Source organism: Perca flavescens, chromosome 17 (genome assembly GCF_004354835.1).
Source record: "Perca flavescens isolate YP-PL-M2 chromosome 17, PFLA_1.0, whole genome shotgun sequence".
Taxonomy (NCBI): Eukaryota; Metazoa; Chordata; class Actinopteri; order Perciformes; family Percidae; genus Perca; species Perca flavescens.
This window is the reverse complement of record NC_041347.1, coordinates 26,419,078-26,441,641: the sequence shown is the minus strand read 5'-3', so window position 1 is coordinate 26,441,641 and position 22,564 is coordinate 26,419,078. Positions and strand designations below refer to the sequence as shown.

Below are 22,564 nucleotides of genomic sequence, written 5' to 3'. Positions count from 1 at the left end.
ATTTATTTCTGTTTGGAGCTCAAGAAAAGCTCAAAGGTCATATTTAGGTAAAATGTTACTTAGGTCACGTTCAGAGTGAATGCAGCAATAGAAATTGATTGATCTCTTGATCAACAGTTTCACATCTAACTTAAAAAAAAAACTAAAAAAAACTAAAAAAACAGACATTTGCAATAAAAAGCAACACACCAAAAGACAACGAGCACTTTTCTATATTTTATTAGCATGTTAAATTATTTAAATGAACAAAGATCACAAGAAATATAACCATTTCTTTATAGATTCAAACATAATATTTAGCATTTAGTTCCAGCATGCTGGAAAAGATAAAAAAGGCCGACAATCCAACAGAAGTACACACAAAGTTTAACGGTCGATTTATTTTGCGGGGTTGCTTTTTATCTTAATTATCTGAGCAAAACTCTTCCTCTGCCTTTCTGCAGCTCATGTAATTTCCAACAGGTCCGGTAGAAGGCGCAAATGATTAAGCATTAATGTGTGTGAGAGACGAGAGCAGCTCAGATTAACATGGGGGCCAAACTGCGGGATGCAACAGAAGTGAAAACTCCCAGAGGAAAGCGTTACCCCTGGTACACACTGTAACTGATTTCATGGTTTAAAATTAATATTGCGAAACATTAGCCTATATTATTGCCATTATACCAAAGCAATGCTTTTACACCATTAAACACACGCCATAGTAGCCTATTAACCAGGATGTTTTCGGTGCCATGTGATTGAACACTCGTTAATATTAGTGCCATTCTTTTTCTTTAATCATCAAACTTTCGCAAACACCTTATCATCATTTTACAATTATCTATTACAGAGACAAACTGTATTCAAAATAATGTCACCCTTTGCTACACGTTACAACAGTTTGTAAACGACGATGGAGAATCAGGCTATACTACATGCCTTTAACATGTGACACTGGGTTTTACACTAACTTTTAAAATAAATCTTCGAGGCAAGAGAAACCATTTACTCGTACAAAGCCGAGCGCCTTTTCCTAGACTGAGCTCACAGCGCCTAAATGCACCCTTAATGAATCCGGCTGGATATTCTGACAGGCGATAATATACTAGTAGTTTCATATAATTAGATGAGCTGTGAAAACTTTGCAGAAGGTTTATCTGTCTGCCTGTGTGCTGCAGCGGTGACACAAAGCAGAGAGACTCGGTGGCCTTCTGCAGATCCCAACACGTTTGGGCGCAGAGCTGCAAAAAGTTTGACCTCAGTTTGAAACCTCGGGCAGCCAGTGGCTCCACACAGACAGGCAACCACAAAGGCTCGGACAGTCGTTCTCTGACCTGGAGAAAAAAAATGTACTCAAAGTGCACGTATGAAAATACATTTTCAAATTTTCATTATTTATTACAAAAGTGTAACTCAAAATAGCTGGCGACGACTGAAAATAGTAATATGTAACATTAGAGGGATACACGTCTTAGACGTTTTCCATGTTGCGTGTGTTTTGATAAACTAACATAAAAGCTGCAGCTCGTCTTTGTCTCCAAACTGCTCAAGTCACGGCGCACAGGCCGTGGAATAACGCATCCATTTGTTTCGGCAGTCAGACATGCTGTCCATTTACATTCATCCGTTTGAAAGTAATACCTGCTGATTTTATTGAAACGACTCAAAGCATTACCGTCATCGCAAAGCGGATTAAACATAAATGACGGTATTTGCCCCCCCTCCTCCCTCTCTCTTTCAGGATGCCAAAATGTGCTGACCCTCACGAAAGAGCAAGTCCAGGAGAGAAAGTGGAGCTCCAGTTTGCTTTTATAGACGCTAATTGACGTAGCTTAATTGCTTTATAATGCCATTGTAGTTATTTTACAGTGGTCAGGCGCTGATGTGGTCTCCTTTCATGTTAATTTAGCTTGCTTTTTTGTCTATAACCCTCTTAACATTTAGTGTGCCTTGTGGTGTAGTGAGCCAGGCTATAATCCTGTTTACGTTTCACTAAATGCACACATTTAGCTGAAAGTGGATTTAAACAACAGCTTCTTGTTTAATTAAAAATAACTTCCCATCAAGAAAATATCAATGACAATATTACGCTGTTTAATTAAATAGGCCTACGCCATATAAAAATAAAATGAGAGCTTCTACTCACCAATAAATAATTGAATCAAGTAATTCGACGAGTACAAGTCAACCCAGTTTATTATTTGATCCGGTATCTCTGTGCGTAAAAGTCCATTGCTCCTGCGCGGCTTCGTGGCTTCTCTGCTGTCCGCGCCTCGGAGCCTCACCGGCCGGTCTGCAGGAGGCTTTGATAGTCATTTCATGCCTGTACATTTGTCCCAACGGATCCCACCGCTCAGGTTTTACCGCAGGAATCACCGCCGAATGTGTGAAGCCGCATTATCATGTTATGACACCATTTCTGGCACCGGGGGCAGATGATCGATGACTGGACGCGCTGCACAAAAAAAAAAAAAAAAAAAAATCTTCAAACAGGCTGTCACCGACCACCAACACCTTATGAACATAATCAGGAGATAATGTGGCTCTTTTACACACTCTCCGTTTACGTGTTATGGGCTGAGAAATAAATGAAAAGTTGGGTAAACCTGTAGTCGGGATCATCATGTGGAAAACAACCACAAAAATAAACAAAACTGGAATTTCTGGAAATCCTTTAGGAACCTATCCCGTCTTTATATGAGTTCATATGCCATGAAATATATCGTTAATATTTAATGCAGCTTTTGAGGCTGTTATAGTCTTTTCTTAATAATAATAATAATAATAATAATAATAATAATAATAAAAACATTGATAGACTAAATTAAATACGATTTGTAGCCCTTTATATCCCGGTGAGGAATGAAATATAACGAGTTCACGTAGTAAATTCAAACTATTTTGTTAATTTACATCCACACATTACTCAATGATATAATAACTTTTCTTGAAATTACTCATAATTCTAAGTTTCATCTCCATGAATTAAAGCTCATCAATATTTGACCAAAGTTTTACAACCTCTGCACTGCAAACCGTGAAGAGACACACGGTGAAATGATAACTTCTGGGAGAGAAGAAACTTGACAATATCTGAATTTGAGTGTTGGGTCTGTCTGGTTTTGAGAAGTTAAGTCAGAGTGAGTGCATTTAGAATGGAGGTAAAGTGAACATTGGTGTCTGTCTGTCTGTCTGTCTGTCTGTCTGTCTGTGTGTGTGTGTGTGTGTGTGTGTGTGTGTGTGTGAGAGAGAGAGAGAGAGAGAAAAGAGAGAGAGAAATTAGATATATTTGTCTATATGTATATACTCTGTGTTTTGGTGAATTTACAGCCTATAGAAGTTGACATAAAACTGTGTGTGTGTGTGTTTTCTGTTCGCGGACGATGTTTAGTTTGCGCCTCCTCGCAAATGTGGCCTAAAACCGATCAATCAGGTCCGGATCGATCATGTGGGGAGCCAATAGGGGGCTCCCATTCCTGAGCCCCTCTGCCATTGGACAGCCCGGGCAGACTGGAGCGACCCATTCAGCGCTGCTGTGGGGGAGAGGGACGGATGACATGTGAACTGTTATTTGGATCTAAAAGATGCTTTGCAGAGCTTCTCTAACGTTTTAATGACTTTTTCTTTACAGAATCCAGCATGAAGGGTCAGTGTCAGGATGGGGAGTAATTCATCTGCTTTTGCACATAAAACAATAAAATATTCAAATTCAATATAAACCGTTCTCGCAAAGTAACTTGAAGACAGTTGTATTTATTGTTCTTTTTATCTGGAGTTGACACTTTCCTAACATTTTATAGCATTTGCATTCCCATTGTCAAATCGTATGCACATTAATTCAAACGTGCAAGCAAACCGTCTGTAGGCTACAGAAGTTAATTGTGACAAGACGCTACAAGACGTCAAAACCTGCCAGACTGGATGTTTGGCTCCAGCCTGCACTGTGGATAACATTCAGACATGGTGGTGACAGCCTACCAGCAACTTAACCTGACTATAAAACTATTAGAATAATACTTTTAGCTTATTATTAGTTTATGATAGGAATGCTTATGAAGTTATATCCAGTCAAACTTTGATATACAATCAGATCATATAAGCTCTCGATAACATACCTCCCAATATCTCACATCAGAGTTGAAAGCTTGTTCAATTCGCCGTTAATAAAGTGTTTACAAGCAGAGATGTGGATACTGGACGCGTCAATCCCGAAATACAGGCTTTTCAGTATTTACAAACGGCCCCAGACTGAAGATTAAAGTCATTTTAGGAGAATTAGACATGAAGCTTGAGTCCTAGTTGGATCTTCGGTGTTTATCCCCGTGTTGTTGCATCTCGCTGTGCGTCTGGCTGGTCTCGCATGGTCCTCCCACCCCCCCCTCCTCTCCGCACGACTTGCTGCAGCCCGGTGCGTTGTGTAAGACGCGACCTGTTATGGCCACCACTACTTCCGGGTTTCAGCAGTCTGGTCCAGATCCTCCGCTCCTCCTCAGCTCAACACACACATCCATTGTACACAAACGGGCAGGCGGCTCACGGATACACACGCACTTACACACTTACAGACACATACACACACATATATACGCACACACGCACAGCATCGATCGTGGCTCCTTTAAGAAAGCCTAAGCCAGAATTATCACCCCACCTCCTCTTGATCTCCTCTAGACGCTTTTGCATAAGAAAATCAAGCCGGGAGCCGAGAGTGATCAAAGAAAACGAGAGGAGAGCTGCTTCATTTTTTAACTGTGATTGTGACCATTAACATTTAGGTGGTGCCGATCCCTTGGAGACGCGCGTCGGACCATCATTCATCCGGTACTTTTGACAAGCCCTCGCGTTTTGACTGACAGGCGGAGTGGCAAAAAGGCATGAGAGTCGCCAGTTTTGTTTGAGGGGCTATTTTATTTTCATTCTGGTTTTGGAAAAGGAGCGTGGCGCCGCTGCCCCGAGGATAGCCGAGGACCTATTCGCCGCGCCTGGGCTAAACTTGCGCAGAAAGCGGGGGCTGGCTTCACCGTTCCGTGGAGAAAAAGAGGCATACGGGATTTTGGCTGAAACATCTTCCCATTTATTTGGATTTCTTTCTTCATTTCGTCTCCACCCTGGCCTCAGAGGGGATTTATCTAAACTGAAAGGACGACCAGGGAGTCAGGAGGGTTATGGCGCAACGGGTACGTAGGGCAATCCCCCTAAAAAGTTTCTCTAAGTCTGCTGTGCTTGAATGCAATCCTGCACTGTAACGTGGCTTAATGACACACATACCCGCACGGACACATACTTGCGGCGAAAGTTTCTGTCGTCTTCTGACACATGGAGACACAGTTTCATTTTTTTTTTGGCGTCTTTTGGAACGGTATTACGCGCGGCCCATTTCGTTTGCACCACAAACCGGACCACTGAGGGACATTGGAAGCGTGATCATATCTCACATCGGCTATGTTTTTTAGATTAGTTATGACAGGCCAGTTACTGGAAGCGAAATGGGGGAGGGCATAGAGGCAAAACAAATCTCCACATTTCTCCTCAGACTGTTCCGTCAAGATTTCATATTGAGTGGAGCATTTTTGGACAAAACAAAAATCCTTAATTCACTGTCAGTTCTGCTTCATCACTCGACTTTACACAGCAAAATGTGCTAAAACATGCACAATTAGCATAATGCCAGTGAGGCAGTTTTTTTTTTGGCAATGAGGTGATGACAAACGCTTTGATTCATACGCTCCAGCTTCAGAACAGCGGCTGGGATCGTCACACGGATAGTAAACAGTGTAAAAGCAGAGATGTTGGGGGCACACTGGACACATTTAGCTGCTATAGTTTGGCACTGGAGCTGCACCACGCTGGGGTTTGCACCTCTTTGCCTTTAGGGTCGAAATGCTCAGCTTTAAGTGAAAATGCTTTTTACTCTTTTCCCGGCACTTGTTTGTCACTTCTAGAGAGCACTATCAATAATTCAAGCCTCTTTTTTTATCCGTTAAAGAAGCAAACCTCGAGTAAAGCTTTTACTTAGGCTTCAGCATACCTAAATCAACATTTCTGCGTTCAAGCACACCGGCAGAGTTTAACAACTACCAAAACAACCGTGTTAAAGGCGAGACTAAATTATTCAACTCAAAACTGACACGTGAAAAAGTTTGAATATCTCAGTTCCAGTTTAACATCATCTGAAAATCGCAACATGCGTTTACTTGTGTTTGTGGCATGCACTAATCACAGTGTGCTTGGTGGGTTATTACATGCTGCACAATCATGAGCCTTTAAAATTAGAAAACACTGCAATTTACAAGTTTAAGACAATTGTTGTTGTACACACTGAAAACACAGGAATCCAGACGTGGAGTTCAAACTTATACTGCCTGGTTCCTAATAATAATAATAATAATAATAATAATGATAATAATAGTAGTAATAATAATAACTGAGGCATGTAGCTTTAGTTTTACTTGTTCTACTCCCAATATTTTTAAAACATATTAAATCACTCATATTTATTTGAGCTACAAGGGTCACTGTGAATAAGTTGAAAACAAAAAGTAGTTTTCACTTTAGAATAAACGCAATAGTCTGTTTACTGTGAACAATATCCTGCTTAACAAGTCACGTAGATTACAGTCTTTAAAACTTTCCCTGAAAACAAGTACGAAATAAAGGGACCGAGGTGAATTTATTTCTCTTGTTTTGCATATGTGAAGAGTGTCAGTAGCATGAAAGAAAGCAGAAAAAGGCAGCTCAGATCACTAGTGTCAGGAAACCCCTTTGAATTAAGAAAAATACTGAAACATGTCGACTTGTTTTAGAAATTAATGAAACTATTTTGCCCTATGTTCCTTTTTTATTTTTTTATTTAGAAGAAAAACAAGACTTCAAGTCTCACTTCTAATACTTCAAATAACTTTTATAACATATTCCTGACTTGTGGTTTTATAGCAAAGTTATAATCAGAGTTTATTCTTGTGCATGAATATTCACCCGCGTGTTTGTTGTGTGCAGTACGAAGACTTGCCCCACTACGGGATGGACGGGGTGGGCATCCCGACCACCATGTACGGAGACCCGCACGGCGCCCGGTCCATGCAGGCGGTGCACCTCAACCACGGGCCCCAGCTGCACTCCCACCAGTATCCGCACACCGCCCACACCAACACCATGCCTCCCAGTATGGGCTCCTCTGTTAACGACGCTCTCAAGAGAGATAAAGACGCTATATACGGGTAGGTGCAAGCCTCCGGTCCACGGGGAAACTCACTCTCTGGCAGGCAGGCGTGCATCCAGGCCTGGAGGGGGCAGTCAGAGTGGGCTAGAGGGTGCAAAGGGACACCATCTCAATTCCCGGGACGGCCGTGCGTCTCGGTGAAGTGTTTCAGCCAAACACTGCACGGAGCCCAAACTGCTGCAGAGGCGCTGGGAAAGAGAGTGGCTGCTGCCCTTTTTGTTCTTTTATTGTTGCACAGTTCGGGAATTATTTTTTTGTTCATGCTTATTACGCTTTTCCGCTGCTAAACAACTGCAAAAAATATTAGAAAAAGAAATATAGCTTACTCATGGAGTTTATCTCATAAATGTTCCGCTATTTGGTTCACTGGAAAATGTATTTTGACTCTTAAGAATAATTATGTATTATTATTTTTTTTTTTTTTATTTGACTTGCTTAATTTCTTTTAAATGTTTTATCGTTTATGAGCAAAATAATTACCTCTCTCTTTTAACAATTTTAATTAATTGTGTATAATGTGCCAGGCTTCAGGAAATTAAAAATATATCGCGTTTGAAGGGAATCCCACATATGCATGTCATTTATTAATTTACAGGAGTTAATTAAAAAACTAAGAATGATATCTTCACGGTGGCTAAACATGCCAGTAACAGTTTCTCCATCTTACGCCATATACTGACCTAACTTTCAACACATTACCAGTCTGCACATATTTACTCTGATGACCTAAACAATAAATAATCAACAAATGTGCGCACATCCTGTCGCCTACAGCTTCAGAGGCTCTCGCCAAACACACGCACACGCACACACACACACACACACACACACACACACACACACACACACACACACACACCTGGATCCAAACGGAGACCTGTGCAAGAAATTGTTTGACTGACTCTAAAGCTTTTATGCTATTAGGCGCGCCTAGATTTAATCACAGAAGTCTGCCCGCTGTTTGCAGCCTTTCTCCGAGCCTCTGCATAATATAATAGCATGGGCTGCAGCAGCAGTCCCCATGGGCGAGTTGTTGAAGAGTAGCATGGCTGGCTAAATCTAGCCTGGAGTAGTCTTGACCCCGGCGCTGTTCTCTCTAGTGACATTTGCTATTGTGTGTGTTTCCAGGCACCCCCTGTTCCCCTTGCTTGCACTGATTTTTGAGAAATGTGAATTAGCGACTTGCACCCCCAGAGAGCCCGGGGTGGCGGGAGGAGACGTCTGTTCATCGGAATCTTTCAATGAGGACATAGCAGTGTTTGCAAAACAGGTCAGGAAAGTTTGACTTTTTTTTTTTAATCTGCATGCTCGGGCTGGTTGAGCTCTCACCTGCATGCATTACGTGTGGAGCTCTTGCTTTTGTGCGTAAAGTTAAGCCTGCAATGAGAGGAAATAAAATGGCATTCACTAATAAAGAAAAGTGACTTAAAATGTTTAAATTGCATAGTGTTTGCTGTGCGTAAAGTAGGAATTAATAGGCTACACCATTACGTGCACTTACATGCTACATGTAACCTTACGTTATACAATATTTATAACTGTATCATATATTAATATATTTTGTGAAAATGTTTTTGCTTTTAGATCCGGGCAGAAAAGCCTTTATTTTCATCAAATCCAGAATTGGATAATCTGGTAAGATACATTATATTTTTGTATGTGAGCAATTACATTTTCTATTTTTTCCCAGAGTCTTTTTTTTATATGTACCAGCTGTTATTTGCATGCTTATTGACGGGTTGTATGTGTCAGAGAGCCATGCCGGTTCTGAAAAGTCAAAGCAGGATTGGAGGTGCTGTTCCTCTCTCTGGGCGGTTTGATATCATGATGGCCCCCGGTTGTATCTGTAGATGAAGGGCCGCTGTTACAGCTGACACAAACCTTTGAACTCTGCCTGGAAAGTTATTCTATTCATGCTTTTCACTTTGTACAGTTTGGTACTTTGAATGTGATGTGACAGTTACGTTTTCCTCACGACTAGTTGGTGGCTAATAGATCTCTGACTCTGAGGCTTATTGCAGCACCAGCATGTACTGTATGCCTGCTCTCCATATTGCAATAACGTCTAAGTTTAATATTAGTTCCACATAAAATCCATTCATATGAATATTTTCCTCGTCTGTGGTTACTTGTATTGAGAAACACGTGTCTGTTTAATACCAAGAGATGTGAGCAGCTCATTTTTCATTGTTATTTTAATTTTTCAGATGATTCAAGCCATTCAAGTTTTACGATTTCATCTTCTGGAGCTGGAGAAGGTAATATTCTCTCGCCATTTCTGTCCGGTGTGCCACTTCAGACCTATGGGCTGTATTTGCAAAAATGTATTTTTGCTAGTCGGTTATAATTAGCGTCAAAATCAATCAAGGGGCCAGTTCTCTTCCGCGTTTAATCACGACGCAAGCTGTTACAACTGGAACGGATATCTCTGTGGTCAAATCTCCCCGCATGTTTTAATGAAGTTTAATGCTGGCAGAAATTGCATGCAAGGTGAAACATAGGCGAACTTTGCGGGTTTTTTAGAAATGATTCTTTGTGGAGGGCAAAAAGGCCCCAGCAGCCATCTGTGAATAGAGGGAGTAGTGGGTGTAAAACTCTGATTTGTCTCCGTATCAGATGGACTACAGTAGCATGTACAGTCAACTTTAACCCAAACTGTAACATTATGGAATATTAGGAAAGCTGTTAAAAGTTTTAGTCTTTAAAAGTTGCTTCCCATGCACTGCCCTTCTCAAATTATGCAACCTGTGCTGTAAAAAAGAGGTTGTAAACTGTATACTTTATAGTTCTATAAATACCATTTGTATGTAAATCAAGTTTGAGTTGGTTTGCAGTTATCTGTATTGCTCTGCCCATCTGACATTTTTGCTTCTCGGGCGATAAGATGCTCCGCATTGGCAGCGATAATGTAATAAGTCGACGGAATTAAACAGTTTACCTTAAATGTCAGTCAAGCGGGTCACCCTCCTCTAATGGCCACTACCCGGGGCACCGATGATGAATTTAACACGGGTGTTGAGTGCGTTGTAGCCCCTGAGCCCTCTTGTCACTGTCAATTTTCGAGGATATCTCTATTTTGAGAGGAGAAAAAATAAAATTACGATCACAGTCCGGATGGATCGCACTGCCACGGCACGGCACGGCACGGGAACTGGACACACCTCAGCCTTTAGAATTTTAGATTAAAAAAATAAAACTTTTTGGAGAAAAAAAAAAAGGAGTTCATGACCATATTTAGCCTAATTATGTATTACAGTGCCAAAACGGTAATATAGTGTCAGCGATCACTCTGTCATGCTTCATGTTAACTCTTAAAATATTTAAATATTTTAGATGCAACAACTGTGCTGTGATCTTTGGGTTTGCCAAATTGCCTAAAAACTCTTTTGCATGTCAAAGGCTGTAGTGTGTGTGTGTGTGTGTGTGTGTGTGTGTGTGTGTGTGCTTGTGTGTGTGAGTGAGAGAGAGTTGGGGCTGTGTTGTGGTTGCACATGTCAGTCGTATATGATGATGTCCCTTTTGGGTGAGTGTGTAACCGCCTCTGCCTCCTCTCTCTCTGAAGGTTCACGAGCTGTGTGATAATTTCTGTCACCGGTACATCAGCTGCTTGAAAGGCAAAATGCCCATCGACTTGGTCATAGACGACAGAGAGGGCGGGTCCAAATCTGACAGCGAGGAAATCACAAGATCATCGGTGGCCCTTGATCAGGTAGCCTACATCTCACTCTCTTTCCCTCTGTCTCTGTGTGTGTGTGTGTGTGTGTGGTGTGTGTGTTCTCCCTGCTGGCTATTCAGCTATTCTGGGTCACTACTCCGCTGCGCTGTTATTTGCATAATGATTAAGGCCGTTTTACATTCCATCCATCGGAATGAAAAAAATTCTGAATAATGTTGCTATTATTGGCCCATTAAGACGTGAACCCGGAACCGACCTGGGAAGATTAGCTCGAAAAAGCATCGCCATAAACTTGACCTGTTTCATGTCGATTTTAATTTAGTGCCTCTCTCCATTTTTCTTTCCTCTCTGTGTCTATTTTGAACCAAAGCGAAACGTTATCAGCTCCTCTCTGTTGTCTAGCCCAGGAGAGCAGCAGCAGGACGGGCTGCACACTGTGGCTGAGGTGCCTTGGTTTCTCCACTTTGGAGTTCACGGTTCATTACGCGTCTTGTCAGTATTTTTCCTTAGACATGAGTGCACATTGCTTATCGAGACCCTTCTTCTCTTCCTCCTTTATTTCGCTCAGAGCGCCCAGATCCAGTACCAATAAGAAGGTTTGTTTTCGAAAAGCAATAGAAGCAGCGTATTAAAAGTAGATTAGGGAGTGTTTTCTTTTGTGCCGATATCAGAGATAACCACAGCCTTCATTATGTGCTCCACTGAGTGTTGGTACTCCGGGGACATTGTAGTGTGCGCGCAGGCATGACCCTAATGGTCCATACACTGCCGTTAAATAATGATAACAGCAACCGATGATTAGAATTATGCAAATCTGGATTTTCTCGAGTCATTTGTGTAGGAGACAGGGCTGTAGACTATGAGACCATGTTTTAATAAGTCAAACTACCCCAAGAGTTTCAAGGAATGGTTTAGGAGAGTAGCGACTATATAGTCTATGGATACCGATGAGGGGAAAAAAATCAAGTGGACAAATTAAAGGGATTAGTTGGATAGTCCGACATAAAAAGTAATGAAGCGATTAGGCTTAATAATTTAAATCCGCGGACTTCCATATGGTTGAGTGGCCGGTCTGAGTAGAGAGAGAGGCAGCCATCGGCTTTTTTATGGGCTGAATGGCAGGACTGTGAGCGGACTGGGGCCTGAGTGGGAAGCCCCCCACCCCGCCGCGCATGCCATCCCCGGCCCTTATGTCTGATTATGGAAATGAGAAAGATCACCCGGAAGATTATACTTCATTTAATCCAGGAACAGAATTAAATAACACAGACACCACTTGTGCATTTAAGTGTCTCTTTGAAGGGATGTTGTATTCTCTGGGGATTCAGTTTTCAAAGTTTTTTTTTTTTTTATTAGATAGGTCAGGAGCCTTATGTTATATAGATATGGAAATAGAGTCTGTTAAAACCTTTGGGTTTCTAGGTATATGAAGAAAATTATGATGTGCTTGAGGCACTGATGCAGATCTTTAATTGACTGTAAGATGAAGACATGGCCTATTTTAATATAATGATGGTCCCTACATATATCCAATTCAGGGCAAAACTTAAAAGCTTTTGTTTACGCTGATATGACAGAATAATATAAATGACCTACAGGCATAGATAGTTTGCATTACAACGCAGGGGAAACTTTTTGACAGATGTGTAATATTGAGGGATTGACTGATGTTCCAGTAGGATAACATGGAGGCTGTCCACAACAGCAGGCTGTGTATAAATGGGTATATCCAGACAGGCGGAGGGTGCATGCCTCTCACTGCTGAATACTTATATTGTCAATCTAATGGCACTACACTCCATAACTTACATGCTGCTGAATATATATATTTTGAGTTTCGTGGGCTATTTTTGTGTGACATCTTATCTGCGGTTGTTAGGCAGTGACATCCTTAACGAATTTGCGTTGTGTGTGCATTATCCCTTTCCATATGTATTTTTAATATATGCCCTCGGGCATAAAGTTGAAGTGGACTGGAAAAAAATGCTGAGAATTTGCACAAAAGAACAATGTTAACAAGACTGAGAAAGCAGGCTCATTTATTCATAAACCAATTTATTCCAGTGAGGCGACTGTAGCAGAGGAGGAAAAAAATTGTCAGAGGAAAAAAAATACTTTGAATTTATTAAACTCAACAATCCAACAACGCTGACTTTCTTGCTGCATTATGCACCCTTGCGTCAGGACAGTAATTTTCAGAATATTCTTTACAGGCGAGTATGGAGGGATGCTGGGCGCCCCTTTCAAAAGAAAGCAGAGCATAGCTGAGAGGTGAAAAAGTCAGAGAGGCTCTGCGCTGGCTTGTGAATGCAGCCCAGCCTGTTTGGGCTCACCCTCCTGTGTTTGTGTGTGTCTCTGTGTGTAGGTGTGTGTGTGTCTCTGTGTAGGTGTGTGTGTCTGTATGTATAGGTGTGTGTGTGTGCAAATGTGCACGAACAGTGTGCATGCATGTGTCTACAAGTGTATGCATATGTGTATGTCTCTGTGTGTGTGTGTGTGTGTGTGTGTGTGTGTGTACACTGCTGTGTGTATGTGTGTGTTCAGACTGGCCTGATAAATGCAGCACCCCCCTCAGGTGCTATGTGAGTGGAGTGACTGGTTAGCACCAGTTGGACTTTCTTAACCCTTTCCCCGCCACTCCCTGGAGAGCTTCCCACCACGTTTGCCTCATTTCTTCACTTGAAGCAGCACATTTCCAGCTGCCCCATTAGACCTACACATTCAGTTGCATATAAACATAAAAGACAATAAAATTCCATAATTCTGAGTGAATTTTGCAGAGGCCTTTAATGTGGAAAGGCTCGTGTCCACACTAAATATGGCTGCGTCTGTCTCAGTTCTTGTTGTGGAAATGTGGCAACAGTCGCTCTGCTGATTGCATCCCTATTTGCCTGACGCACATGTTCACCTCAGTCTAAAGAAGCAGGGATCTATTTCCACGCCGCTGTACGTCATTTGCACAGTTGCCTTTAATTGCGCAGAGAGCACAGGGAAGGGCGCAGCAATTTGCTAATGAACTCCGAGGGCCTCGGCTCTCCGCTGTAGAGCAGAACACTACTAATAGTGCTGAGGACTCACTCCAAGTCTCAAGAGCTCCTCTACTTGATTGAGCCATGCAGGCTGAAGTGGGCTGGAAATAATTGAGATTTCCCTTAAAAATTATTCTCTGCTTGCCTTTTTGTGGATGTGAGAAAGTCTTAAGTGATTATGAATGCTCAGCAGTTGACCTGTGGAGTTAATTTAGTGAAGAGGTATTTTTATATTATAGAGGCTTTGGTGACACTGATTTTGCTGTTGAAATCATGTAAAAACAATGTGAAATAGCCCACAATCTAAAATACCATCTACATTTAGGACCGTTGCTGTTTTTCTCATGTCCCACACAATCTTTCCTAAACAAACCCTGCTTGTGTGAGCTTAGTGTTGTGGTCACTGTGTAAGAATTTACTCTTGATAGCGCTATCGCGGTATCTTTTCCCAACAATTGGCACTGTTATGCCATACAAGTGCTGGTTTCCAGGTCAGTGAGACCCAGCAGTGTTGGTTTAGGTAACTCTGGCGGTCAAAGAGTGACCCCTGGCCCCCTCCCCTCCTAACTCAATGGAAACCCTGACCGCTGGGGTCAGCCACTATTTTCCTAATCAGTACACCACTATCGCTAATCTATCCGCTTCTTGTTGAAGTATGGATCAAGTTACAGCCGACTATGCAGGCGCACGCACTCTCTCTCTCTCTCTCTCTCTCTCTCTCTTTTTCATTCCCCGTCTCTCCTACAGTGGCACGCTGCTGATCGTAATACAGACTTTTGAATCTTCGTGGTGATTGTTGGTAATAGCAGCTTTTGTAGTTGAATAGAGGAGGGGTTTGACCCCCTCTCACCCCTCCCCCCTCTACACCCCCTCCTCCCTCCCCTCCCCTGAACTCCCCTTTTTTTCCATTGGGGAGTGAATGCAGGGCGGCTGTTAGGGATTCAACAAGTGATACAAAGAGGCGACCACGTGACTTGTGTGTTTCTTAGCCTCTTCATTATTGTGGTGGAATAACAAGTAGGGGTGATTCTGATTAAGCAAATCAGGGCCAGGGTGACTTCAAAGAACAAGAGTGTCAGGAGCTTCTTATATACTTTTATACATTTTTCAGACATCAACTTTTTTGTACTAGGTTCTGGAGTTTTTTCAGTTGATTTATTAGTTGTTTTTAAATCATGTAGTATTGCTGGAAACTATTGCTTAGAGGAGTAGCACTGTGTCATAGCTATTCTCTTGTGATAGCCACAAAATCCCAATTGCAAATAAAGTTCTTGGCTTGTGTCTCGTGTTACTTATGATGGGCTGCCATGTCTGTCCCCGAGGCCTGCTGTGGTTTCTTTGGCTAAGTAAACAATAACCTAGCTTAACACATGTGTACTTAGCTAATGGAAAGTTCCTCTCCCCCTTAACCCCCTGCAAGCCTCTGACAATGGCCACCGTCACAAACAGCCCGTCTCCAAGGGATCCACCGAGAACATCCCAGCACAGCGGCTGCGAGTCAAGCTAGGCTAGGCTAACGAAAAGAAACCACAGCAAAACATGTCATTAAGAAATGACGCCTGCCTTTTCATTCGCAACTGAATGAAAAGAAATATGCTTTGTTTAGGGGTTAGATAGCGCGGAGGGGAGAGCACTCGAGTTAATGTTTTTGTTTGGATTTCAGCTTGCAGAGAGTAAACAAGGAGTCTGCAGCGAGAGCTGAAGTGGAAGAGGCCACAGAGAAAGAAAATCACTTTGTCAGTTTCCGCGAGTGTCATCTAAATGGACTTTGAAAGCTCTGGTAATTATCTCAAACATGTAATTATCTTTGGTTGTCTCTATGAGGTTAACCCACCAGTTTTAAAAAGCCGATTGAAGAGTACCTGACGGCTATTCAATGTAGCATACTTTACTTACTCAAGAGACCAAATCCAGTTTTCTCTCTCACCCCCTTCAGCAATTATAAGGTTATTTCTTCTTTCTTTGTCTATTGTGAAGAGTTAGGGAGAAAGGGGGGGGGGGGGGGGGGGGGGTGGGGGTGCAGAATGGGAGGGAGGAGGGTCTTTTGCTCTTCCAGTCCTTTTATTTTATTTTTTGCACCACGCATACGATTATCAGCCCCTCTTTTCATTTTGGAAGCACTAATATTGCGGCGAGGGCAGGAGAGGGGTGGAGAGAGCAGAGAAAGCGGAGGTAGTTGGGCAAGCACTTGTCTGGCCGGTTATCAGAGAGGCAGATCCTGCTTTATCTAGTCACAGTGGAAAGCAAAGTAAACAAGAGTTTACAATAGCTGGCCTTTCAGCCCCTTTCACTAACAGCTTCCTCACCAGCCTTCAGCTGAGTGGGAGAATGTGTCCGGAGTTATTGCTGGCCATCTCGCTGCTGCAACACTTATGGCATTCTCGCAGATTTCAACTTGAGGAAGCTGTGCTGCTGCAAAGGTCAAAAATGGTGTTAAAGAAAACAATCGCAGAGAACATATGCACCAAAGAATTCTGGGGGATGGAGTAGCCCAACTGTCATCTTTGATTCAGATGTACCACCACTGAAGAGTGTACAGTATGTGTGTGGGGTTATTTGGATATTTATGTCTGTGCCGTTAAGTATGCACATATGATTATTCCTGCACGCTCGCTGGCACAGAGCGAAAAGTAAATATCCATATCATCACAAAAGATATTTCAGAGTGAGGGAAGGGGGCAAAGCACAACAACCTTAACCATTTTCTTTATTATTGCAAATGAATTGGCAAGGCAACATTTCTTGCATGAGCGCTTGTATGATATGGGGCCTGGCACAGCGAGAAAGGGAAGCCCCCCTCGCGTCTTAGACGCGGCACAATGAGAATGCATTGGATTGGAATGCCTCACCGATCATAGTGGAATCAGAATTTCCAGCAAGGAAAATCTTTTCATGGTGAATTAGGGTGGTGGAAGGAAGAAAAATGGTAAGGAAAAAAAAAAAGAAAAAGAAAAAAAGGTATGCATGGCTTCCAAACAGGGTTCCCTCGGCTTGGCACGGCAGATTTAAGAACTTTAGCTAAAGCTAGGCAGAATAGAATGTGGAAAATTGAATTTACTAAACAATTAAGCATTGAATTAATCTAGATCCCGCACAGGAGAGAGCGAGCAAGGGTGAGAAAGAGTTAAAGAGAGGTGGAGAGAAAGAGAGAGAGAGAGAGAGAGAGAGAGAGAGAGAGAGAGAGACCATGGCGGCTCATTAAGGGGAAATAGAATAAATCAAGTGTGTAGTTATGTGTGCAGAGGGACAGCTCTCTCTTTCTCTCTGTTTCCTCAAGCTTTCTGTTTATGCATCTATTCATCTTGTGGATTTACATATCCCATATTTTGAAGGTGGACCTCTACATTGTGTGCAGTCTTGTTGGCACAGGGTGTGTGTGTTTTTTTGTCGCTGTGTGTCTTGTGGTCAAGGTGTGTCCTTTGTTAAACAGGGGCTGTCAGTATGGTGGTGCTGTGATGTGTTTGCATAAGGTAGATAAAAGGTATTTGTGAGTTAGTGTGCGTGTGTGTGTGTGTGTGTGTGTGTGTACAAGCTAAGTGACCAAAAAAGTGTTTTAACGTATAAGTGTATGGGTGTGTGTGCACGTGCGACCTGTGTGTACTGGTATGTGTGTGTTGTGTGATCTCAGCCGTGTGTGTATTAATTGAGTGTTGGATCAGTGCCGGGCCTGTTCCGTCCAAGGGCGGCCTGTGATTATAAATAAAGTCCGTGTCCCCGCGGAGATGCCACTAGACCCTGTCTCAGCCCCGCCCCCTTTCCCATGGGGCCTCAGCGGCCACCTCCCAGCAGGCAAAGCGCTCTTTTGTTCAATTACAGCTAATGCAGTAGTTTGCCATTTCCCCCTCCACTTTCTAATTATATTTTCAAGTGGAATTTGTTACGGAATTAAAACAAAAAGAAAATGAAAAAACATGTTCCTTTTGCGCGCTGATTCTCTTGGGTTTTTTAATACTTGCCGTTCGACATCCCCGGGGGTACTGTGCTTTCTTTCTTTTTCACAGAGCTCTGAATAAACAAGATCTGCTCATTTTTAAAAGCTGCACTTTTGGAGGAGCTGGCAGAAGCCAGAGTTAACTGTTTGCGTGCTGAGCATGTGGTCTGGATTACCTCACTTCTGATGTTCTCTGAAGTTACTCGGTCATGCACTGGTGTTTCATTTTTCAGCGTTCTACGGTCAGCAAAAAAAGAATTTGCAAAAAGTGGGAGAAAAGACCCTCTTGGTGTCTTATCCCCGTTAAAATCAACGTTTATCTACCCAATCACAATCCTAGTCATGTCTTTGTGCAGTGACTTCCCTCTTTATTGCAAAGCCTCAAAGCCTAATTTGGAAAACAACGATTATATCGTCCATGTAAGCACTGGATTATAATTTCATAGCCCAGGAACATCAAACGGGCTCTAATAGAACCCAAATGTGTTGAATTTGCTGACTTGTATATTCTTTTCTGTTATTTTATTCCTTCTACGTTTTGTTTAAAACAAACCCTGTGTCATGACTAAATGTCTGCTTCTTTTTCATAATTCTAAACTCGACTCCAAATCCTCCTCGCAGAGTCAGCGCTGCTTGTAGTATCCCAATTGAAACCAGTTGTTCCCCAGTGTGTTTCTCTCTTCTCCCTCCTCTCTTCCTCCATCTGGGTTTCTATCATTCATTTCGTCACATAGCCCTAGAAGCGTGATGCAAACACCACATTGCCCCTTGATATCGGCTTCATTTGATTTGACAGACTAAAGATAGGCTCACGAGGGCGACAGAGCAGGCTCGAGTGTTTGTGTGTGCCTGTTTTGTTTGTTGCGTGTTTGCTTGTGAAAGCCAGCTGCGTGTGATAAGACATTAGATTCCATTTCCTTCTATTTTAAAGTCTCTTTTCTCTCCTGTCCTCAGTGCTAATGTTGCTTTTCAGAGGCACTAAGAGACAATAGGTAACATCTGGTTAAGTTTCAATAATATGTAGCAGCTTCGTATTTGGCAGAGTGTGAGTGTGTGTGTGTGCCCGTTTGTTTTATGCAGTGTCTATGTATATCTATGTTTCTTTAAATTTAACTTAATGTATGTTGTATCTGACCGTATGTGTTTGTATGTCATGTCTGCTTACCTGTACCTAATTGTTGTGTGTGTGTGTGTGTGTGTGTGTGTGTGTGTGTGTGTTGTGTATGTTGTATGTGTGTCTTCCCTTTATCCTTCTGTCTGGACCATTTGCTTGGTGACACTCTGGTCTACTACTGTCCTTTACCCTTACACATGCGCGCGCGCGCACACACACACACACACACACACACACACACACACACACACACACACACACACACACACACACACACACACACACACACACACACACACACACACGCATACACACCTTACTATATATAAACCCAGGCCTCCCGGGTCTCTTTTGTCTAGTCAGCTGCTTGTGTTCATCTGTTATTTTTCTTAAACTCGTAGAGAAAGGAACGAATTCCACTCCGTGGTAATGCCTCACTTTTTTTATTTGTCTATATAAAGTATATAAAATCAGCTTCAGTTTGGTTGGTCATGCAGTATTTTTGTTTAATTTTATATTTGATAAAAGATTGTGGGAAAACTTTATTTTATTATATATAAACTTATTTGGTTATGTCTCTGTCTTGGCTCTGCTTTCCCAAATAAAATTTTATTTTACATTAGTGGGATTGGTCATCCATTTTGTGTTACAATTTTGGACAAAACAGAGGATTCATACTTATGTAGCAATACTTTGAGTTATTTACCTCTCTCTCTCTCCCTCTCTCTCTGGTCTGCTTGGATGACATCACTCCCTGGCGTTCGCTGCGGCCTATCTTAAGTTGTAGCTGTTTTGTATTTTCATCTGCTAGTGGTTTGAGCCAAATGGAGGCAGCCGTGGATTGCATGCCTCAGAAAGCTGGGAACTAATACAACATGTTCGCTCGCTATTCGTCTGGCCCTTTCTCTTCATCGAGCCCCTATAATCCTCATTCCATAAGAGGTTTGCGGGGGCTCACACACACTGCGTGACTGGGCTGAGAGTTGGCATATGATAAATTTTGTTTGGAGTGTGCGTTTTTGAATATGTGTGGGGACTTCCACATAATGTAAAGACACATTCTATTCATTATTAACCATCCTCTCTCTCTCTCTCTCTCTTTCTCTCTCTCTCTCTCTCTGTGACAGACATCCTGGAACAGAGATCATGATGACACGGCATCCACACGCTCTGGAGGAACGCCGGGACCGTCCAGCGGCGGACACACATCACACAGTGGCGACAACAGCAGCGAACAAGGTAAGACTTTGTCTCCATCTTTTTCTTATTAATCAGGTGGAGCAGAAGGGGAGGTGCTCAATGTGCCGAGTGTATTTCGTCTGCTACATGATGTCATATACATCAAATACATGATAGAAAACCTTTTCAGATGTCTGACAGGCTTATTCAGGATGTTTGAAAAGGGATTAAGTTTTTGCAACAGTTGCTACAAGTAACTCACAGAGAGGTCAGAGGTCATGGTCAGCTAAGATCACTTTTGGACATGGGAGGCATTCGTTGTCTTGCTCAGGGACACATTGGCAGAGCAGACATGGTGTGGTAGATGGCTCGTACCCAAGTCTAGAGAGCGATTTCTGTCTTCCTTTCACGCTACACTCCTTTAGCATGCAGTCTGCTCTACATCTGATTGCATGTGTATGTGATGCGTTTGTGTGCTCCTGCTTTTATTGTATCCCAGACTACACAGTTCATATTGTACAGTATGTACTGTTTGACTACTTAGTTTGCAGAACTCTCTCTACAAAGTAGTTGGCTCTTTCTGCTCTCTTTCTCTTTTCTGTTGTCATATGATCCTCTTGTCATAAGATTAAGATAGCGATTTTTTTATGTTTTAGTATTGGTAAAAGGATTGCATGCCCGTTTGAGGAAATGAAAGCTAAAAAGAGAGACGCCTTTTTGACATTAATGATTAATCATATCATAATCAATACATAATCATACATTAATCATACATTAACTAAATGTGTAAAATTTGCATTTAATTTAATTTCGATTTACTTGATTTTTCATTAATATTATGTTTAGCCTCAAAGGGTCTAATATTTGTCTACAGTCCTTGGACCAGATAACTATGCTGAGGCTGGATGCGTATGCAGTCTAAGAATATGTGTGTGTGTGTGTGTGTGTGTGTGTGTGTGTGTGTGTGTGTGTGTGTGTGTCTATGAGAGAGAAAAAGGCAGCAGTGGTATGATGGGTTGGCAGTGGTGTAGGAAGGGGGGGGGCGTTGCAAACAAACTGTAGGCAAAAAAGCAACTTCATTTATTATTGAAAGCAAAGTCAAGGCGAGCAGTCTGTAGGGTTGCCAGTGCCAGAAGGCAGAGCCTGGGTGGGAGCAGAGAGCGCCGCCATGCCTTCCACTCCAATGAGCGGCCATTTATATAGTCAACACACACTCTCTTGTCTCTCTTTGTCTCTCTGTTCGTCTCACACTCTGTCTCATCCTCTCTCTTTCTGTGTCTTTCGCGCACATTCTCTCTCTCTCTCACACGTACTGTTTGTCTTTCTTTTTCACTTGTCATTAATGTTCGACAGAGGAGCTGAGGGACTAGGAGGTGAGACATGAGTGGAGATAAAAATAAAAGACAGATGACGTGCAAGAGAAGAGGAGAACCGACTGATGAAAAAGAGAAATTACAGTACACAAAGCAATATCTGTGTGTGTGTGTATGTGCCCGCCTCTACCTCTGATGACTAATGGTCTGGGGCAGCCAGGCAAGATCTGATTGGTCGCTCTAATGAGCGTGCTCTGTGCCGAGTTTGGGTTCCTGCTTCTGTGACCTTTGCCCGTTATTGACCAAACTGACACTTCATTTTTCACATCTTTCCAATTATAGGCCCACTCCTTATGTTGGCCTGCCTCCTCTCTCTCTCTCTCTCTCTCTCTCTCTCTCTCTCTCTCTCTCTCTCATTCAAGATTCAAGATTTACTTTATTGTCATTTTCTTGTGTACTTCCATACATACAAAAAATGAGATATTGTTCCCCCAGCTTATGTCAGTATAAAACAAGGAAATAAATAGAATAAAAACACATAAAATACAGCATATAGACAGACATATAGGACGAGCTTGGGCACAGAGTATTAAAGTGCAGTGGAGAGTAGCAGCTTGTGCAGAATAGCAGCACAGTATGTAAAGTGCAAGTGCAATGCAGTCATCCCCACTATTGTAGGTTTTTGTTTGTTGTTGAATTTCATCAGAGGATAAAATGTGGGGTAGTGATTGTGTACATGTGCATGTGCGTTGGTGTGTGTCAGTGCAATGAATCAGGTGCTTTGATTTGTCCAAGTGTTACGAGAGTTGGGACCGATGCACGTATGTAGGTATCGGGGTATCTCCGGGTCCTGAAACATTTAAGATAAAAAAATGACCTAAAATCTGCTTTTTCAGCCATATTTGTTATCAGTTTCATTACCATAAGCGTCCATTATCAAATTAAAACAGTGCTCGGGTAGAATTATAATATGTAAAACACAGATTAATATCACATTAATCATTTCCTATTGGTATCATTTCTCTTCACAGTTGCACAACTTTTCCCACTTCTACAGGTGTAATGTTCAGGTGTTCACATACTTTTAGCCATGTAGTACATTTTTCTTAATTCAGAAAGAATCA

At 42.2% G+C, this 22,564-nt stretch overlaps 1 protein-coding gene and 1 long non-coding RNA gene across 2 annotated transcripts in view; one reads left to right on the top strand and one right to left on the bottom strand.

Annotated features, from left to right (window-relative positions):
• Positions 1–307: 307 nt before the first annotated feature.
• Positions 308–4,365, bottom strand: LOC114571732 (uncharacterized). The gene is made up of 3 exons (XR_003694705.1): positions 4,095–4,365; positions 2,126–2,434; positions 308–1,313 (listed from the first exon to the last, which is right to left on the bottom strand). It is a non-coding gene; the product is annotated as an uncharacterized LOC114571732 (long non-coding RNA).
• A 78-nt stretch (positions 4,366–4,443) lies between these two features.
• The window catches only part of meis1b (Meis homeobox 1 b), an 80,356-nt gene continuing 62,235 nt past the window's right edge, over positions 4,444–22,564 (top strand). Inside the window, exons 1-7 of the mRNA XM_028602881.1 lie at positions 4,444–5,156; positions 6,976–7,196; positions 8,327–8,468; positions 8,783–8,833; positions 9,406–9,456; positions 10,761–10,907; positions 20,076–20,187. Of these exons, the coding sequence (XP_028458682.1) occupies positions 5,145–5,156; positions 6,976–7,196; positions 8,327–8,468; positions 8,783–8,833; positions 9,406–9,456; positions 10,761–10,907; positions 20,076–20,187 (736 nt within the window). The 5' untranslated portion in view covers positions 4,444–5,144. The remainder of the gene's footprint in view (positions 5,157–6,975; positions 7,197–8,326; positions 8,469–8,782; positions 8,834–9,405; positions 9,457–10,760; positions 10,908–20,075; positions 20,188–22,564) is intronic.